Here is a 6,000-nt window from a genome sequence, read left to right on the forward strand (position 1 = left end):
CCTTTGGCAATTTCTCGGTTAAAATCGGGAACCTTTTATCGTCCTGACCCTATGCTGTGCCCTAATCCACTCTAACGTAAGACCCTCCTCCCTTCTTTTTCTTCTTCTTCTTCTTTTTCTTCTTCTTCTTCTTCTTCTCTTCGTCACGAAATCCGGAAATTCTCTGAGTCGAATTAAATTGAAAAGAAAAAGGAAAGAAAAGAAAAGGAAAAGAAAATATATCTGAGAATTCTTATCGAAAATTTATCAAAGTTATTGTCGTATAACCTCCACGAATTATTTCAATATTTCTTTTAAGGCTCTAAATCAATGTTAAAATGGCGAAATAGGTGATCCAAAAGATGAACGCACGAATTTCCGACGTAATAAATCCACAGCGACGTTATCCTGGCAAAGGATCTCGGGATCTTTTACCTCTACACAGTCTCTTCGTACAATTATCTCGTTCGCTCTTATTCTTCTTGATTTCAAGACCTCTTTCTCTCTCTCTTTCTTTCTCTCTCTCTCTCTCTCTCTCTCTCTCTCTCTCTCTCTCTCTCTCTCTCTCTTTCTATCTATCTATCTATCTATCTATCTATCTATCTATCTATCTATCTATCTATCTATCTATCTATCTATTTATCTCTCTTTCTCTTACTCTCTTTCTTCATGTATCTATTTATCTATCTATCTATCCATCTATTTCTTTCATTTTTTCTCTCATGGTCTATTCCGTCATGCGGATGTTTGGCACGCGACATTCTATCAACAGGTTGTCACGCTTTCAAATTCCCAGCCAGGAATTGTTTGTCTCTGAGATTAATAGTAAGCCCGATACCAGTCGGGATTGTATATTATTCGTTTAATAACCATACGTTTTATGATGGAGTATAACCCTTTGGCAAACATAACTGTCTCTCTCTCTCTCTCTCTCTCTCTCTCTCTGTCTCTCTTTCTCTCTCTATTTCTTCCTTTTTCTTTTTCTCTTTTCTTCGTTGGTAAAGTCGATAATAAAAATAACTCTCTCGACGAATGACATTAAATCATATTTGACTAAGAAATATTCGATGTAATATTTTTTGCCATTTCTTAGCCCATTTTAGAAGACGATTTCCAATTTCTTCGAGTTATTATAATTGTCGATATAAAAAGTTCCGAGTGGATCCTTATGTAATTATATATTCCTTTCGAAATTCATATATTATGATCGAGCTATACGTAAGATTTCGTTCTCTTTAAATTATAAGTATACGCTCTTTTTGGTTGTATGTTAAAGTGAAAAACTTTGGGAAGAGACATGAGATTCCTTTAACGGCGTTCACACCAAAGCTCACATGCTAACTCTCATTTGACCATGGACAGCCACACTAAGTTCTTCTCAGTGGTGCCTGATGGATGGTCATTAAGGTCGAATATTTAAATTGAATTTACGAGCTCTGGCCTCGGGCTACTGTGGCTAGCCAACTAGGAGATAGCTAGGGAACTGGCTAACGTCAGAAATCGAAAAGAAAGCCTTGATTCTCGTCTCCGTCTCGGTTTAATCAGAATCTTTAAAGATTTTACGCAAAAATTTCGTATTTTTGCGGAAAGACTTTGGAGATTCTGATGGAGATCGAAAAAAAAACAAGAAAAAAAGAAAAATTAAAAAAAGAAAGGAAAAGAAAAAAAAGGAAGAAATAACTCTCAGAATCTCGTAATCTTGATATAAGTTGCCAACCGATCGCAAATCTTCGTAACGATTTCATTCCATCAAGGAGAGAAGGTACTTTTCTTAAGCGGCACCCGTGTAAATCGACGTCAATTAATCAGAAATCACAGAAGCAGGATTCTCCTTCTTTACCCGGAGGCATCTTTCGCAATTAAACGTACCATGTGATTTCTTGATTTGCCATCACACATTATTACTATTATTATCGTTCATACTTCTCTCTTTACATTTCGTTAGATTTGTTCTTTTTTTTTCTTCCTTTTATTTATTTTTTTTTTTCCTTTTTTTCTTTTTTTTTTTTTAATCCGAAGAGAAAGACACAAAGAGACAGGGATAAGTGTTTAACGTTCTTGCAAAGTTCTTCACGTTTCCATCGATTCTAACTCTGAATATCATCATAAATTATGGGTATAGTGTATAAAATGTTTTATATATAGAAGTGAAGATCGCGAATTAAAATTACGAAGGAGTCAAAAAACCAATCACCCGATTTACGAATTCGGTACAAAACTATGGCCCCCGAGGGCAACCGAGTCTCTCTCTCTCTCTCTCTCTCTCTCTCTCTCTCTCTCTCTCTCTTTCTCTCTCTTCTATCGATTAAAAGCGCGTCAATTTGTAGCCAGCCACTGACGCGTAATTTGCATCCAGCCTTGAGTGGTCCGGCAATCGGTCATGCCGACGTGATTTAAGCCGACGAAAGTACACGTATTTACTATATTTTGGGTTAGCCGACGTATTAATGAATAGAATAAATTTAGAAAATTTCTCTTCGTTCGTCCTTTAGTTGTCCTCTTGCATTCTAATCCGTTTTTATCTCGAATAATTATTTTCGAAAAGACGTCACGTAAATAATTAATAGTCCACTTGACCTTTTATTAAACAAAAATTATTTTCTTTCCTTATTTTTAATCTAACTATTTGTCAATTCGTTCATAGATTATAATAACAATAATACTAATAATAAGAGTAATAACAATAATAGTAATAATAATTATAATAATAATAATAATAATAATAATAATAATAATATTAAATCGGTTACTTTCGTTATGATATTATTTCTGTTCAGTTCTTCTCTCTTTCTCTCTCTCTACTTCTCTCTCTCTCTATTTCTCTCTCTCTACTTCTCTCTCTCTCTATTTCTCTCTCTCTACTTCTCTCTCTCTCTATTTCTCTCTCTCTACTTCTCTCTCTCTCTCTATTTCTTTCTCTCTACTTCTCTCTCTCTCTATTTCTCTCTCTCTATTTCTCTCTCTCTACTTCTCTCTCTACTTCTCTCTCTCTATTTCTCTCTCTCTACTTCTCTCTCTCTATTTCTCTCTCTCTACTTCTCTCTCTCTCTACTTCTCTCTCTCTCTACTTCTCTCTCTCTCTCTCTCTCTCTCTTTCTCTCTTTCTTTCTTTCTCTCTCTCTCTCTTTCTTTCTCTCTCTTACTCTTTCTCTCTCTCTCTCTCTTTCTTTCTCTCTCTTACTCTTTCTCTCTCCTCCCGTTATGAAGGAGAACGAAAAGACTATCGAGTTACGTGGGCAGAGTGCGAACTTGACACCGGCAAGGACACCTTTCGAAAGGAGGAAATAAAAAAATGTTTGTACCGGTTCGTTAAAGGACACTCCGAGTCAGCTGTCGAAGTCACGTTAAAGATCGAGAATCGATCTTAGTGTTGTCGCATCATTAGAATCGTATTTAATTTTATACGTTTAAGAATAGTCAAAAATGTTTAAGAAACGTTCGTCGTATATCATTCATCTTCCGACGTCTCGTAGAGGCGACAAAAAATTGGCGTAGATATAATTTTGGCGACAATTCGAGAATAAATCATCTCTCTCTTACTCTCTCTCTCTCTCTCTCTCTCATTCTCTCTATTAAGAGGAGAATCATCGAATTATTTTCTTCGCGTCGAAATGGAATCGGCACTAATTAACGAAGCCTTCCAAATTGCATTTTATTTTAATCGGCTTGGATCGATACCGATTGGCGCAAAGTCGACGTCGCAGCTTGGATAGAGTTGCATAAATTATGAGACGACGCTCCGATATAGAGAATTCGTTTCGATCGCTTTCGAAAAGGAAACAGAGAAAAAGAGAGGGAAAGAGAGAGAGAGAGAGAGAGAGAGAGAGAGGGAGAGAGAGAAAGAGAGAGAGAAAAAGAGAGAGAGAGAGAGAAGAGAGACAGAGATAGGAAAGTCTTCGAAGGTCATACAACGAAGGATTCAACTCGTCCTGGATCCTCAGGCGTGGCTATTCTGAAGCGATCCACGAAAGGAACTCGTCGATTTACGTAATGATCTCAAAGTAAGGAGCTGTCGGCGCCAGCGAACCAAGCTAGCTGCTAGTCTTCCGTGTCCTTCCTGTTAGTTCCTGTCTCGCCTGTCCACCATTCGTTTTCCCTTCGAAATAGCTTAACTTCTTTGTTTCTTTTGATAATCGTCGAATTTCACGAGAAAGAGGATACGTCGGAAGGATGACGAGAGGTTAGAAATATTCCGATGCTCACTTCTTTTTTCCTGTTTGACGAAGGGAAGGAGGGCGAAGAAAGACAGATTAAAGCGTTACCGTTCAACGGAAGAGAAGAAGGAAGAGAGGGAAAGAGATAGAAAGAGAGAGAGAGAAGAGAGAGAGAGAGAAAGAGAGAGAAAGAGAAAGAGAGAGAGAAAAAATGTCCGTGCAGCAGTAGCCAGTCAGACGGGAATGGCCCGAGGCTAAGCAGTGATAGACAAGGTCAGCCTCTCCCAACCGCTGACGTTGCTCTCGCTACGCTATCTAGCCTATTGAGCTACCGAGTACAAGATCGAACGGCTTTATTTAACGACAACAAAGCTATTATCGAGATACGAAGGTATAGATCAAATTTTTTTTGTTTGTTTCAGATCTTCGGGAGCAAGGCGGACCTGCAGCTCCATACGCAGATGCACATGCGCGAGGCGAAACCGTACAAGTGCAACCAGTGCTCTAAGGCGTTCGCAAACTCGTCTTACCTGTCGCAGCACACGAGGATCCACCTCGGCATCAAGCCGTACCGCTGCGAGATCTGTCAGCGGAAGTTCACGCAGCTGAGCCACCTACAGCAGCACATCCGCACGCACACCGGCGACAAGCCGTACAAGTGCCGGCATCCAGGGTGCACGAAGGCGTTCAGTCAGCTGAGCAACCTCCAGAGTCACTCTAGGTGCCACCAGACCGATAAGCCTTACAAATGCAACTCCTGCTACAAGTGCTTCTCCGACGAGCCCAGCCTCCTCGAGCACATACCAAAGCACAAGGAGTCGAAGCACTTGAAGACGCACATCTGCCAGTACTGCGGCAAGAGCTATACCCAGGAGACCTACCTGGCGAAGCACATGCAAAAGCACGCGGAGAGAACCGACAAGAGACCCCCGATCATCGGTACCGGGCTCAGGCCGTCGATCCATGCGATGGCCGCTCACCATCAGGATCATTATTGGCCGAAAATGAGTCCGGACTCGGTGATTGGCGATCTCCACGAACGGCTACCACATCACCATGCCGAGTACCATCAGAATCAGAACCCGGAGATGCTTCTACCTGGCCATGGGCATCGCTCCGCCGAGTCCATAGAGAACGACTCGAGGCAACAAACGCCTCAGCCCGGACCCGCGGGTAATCATCATCCGAACAGTAGCTCGGCCTTCACGCCGATATCCTCGATCTCGATAAACTCGATATCCTCGATGCAACATCCCCTCAATCCCCTCAATCATCTTCATTATCCCGCCAGTCATCATCCAGCCTCGAGGCCTTACCTGTACGAGGCATTCAACTCGACGCAAAAGTCCTCACCCACCTCGTCCTCCTCGGGCGTTACGTCCGGAACGACGAGCAATCAGAACGCCACCTCCTTCCCTAATCAACTGATCAGCCTACACCAGATCAGGAATTATGCTCATCAGCCGAATCTCGGCAATCTTGGGAACCTCAGCAACCTCGGCAATCTCGGCAACCTGAGCAGTCTCAACGCCACCATGGAGAGCCACGCACTACTCGGAGGACTCAAGGAGAAGCAGTAATCTCTGTTTCTGTCGATTAGAGCGGGATTAGACTCTAGGGAAATCTATTTTGTTCAAACGCCACCTTTATTTTTCTTCTACTCATCATCTTCTTATTCTTATTCTTATTCTTATTCTTATTCTTATTCTTATTCTTATTCTTATCTTTATCCTTGCTCTCTTTTTATTATTATCCTTATTATTATCGTCACACTTATGTCTAGTTACAAAGTTGGCCCGATATCAGGGACCTACTCGATCCATTTCCTTCGGGCTCTCCCTAAAACTTCTTTTCTATTATTTTTTTT

General features: G+C 41.1%; 1 protein-coding gene across 2 annotated transcripts in view; it reads left to right on the plus strand.

Annotated features, from left to right (window-relative positions):
- LOC118447750 (zinc finger protein rotund) overlaps window positions 1-6,000 on the plus strand; it is a 193,458-nt gene that overhangs the window by 185,105 nt on the left and 2,353 nt on the right. For both annotated transcript variants that reach the window (XM_035880078.2, XM_085664577.1), the window contains exon 6: window positions 4,556-6,000. This exon is cut by the window's right edge and continues 2,353 nt beyond it. In XM_035880078.2, the coding sequence (XP_035735971.1) occupies window positions 4,556-5,713 (1,158 nt within the window). In that variant the 3' untranslated portion in view covers window positions 5,714-6,000. The remainder of the gene's footprint in view (window positions 1-4,555) is intronic.

The sequence above is a fragment of the Vespa mandarinia genome, chromosome 1 (assembly GCF_050613455.1).
Source record: "Vespa mandarinia isolate Hongniang chromosome 1, ASM5061345v1, whole genome shotgun sequence".
Taxonomy (NCBI): domain Eukaryota; kingdom Metazoa; phylum Arthropoda; class Insecta; order Hymenoptera; family Vespidae; genus Vespa; species Vespa mandarinia.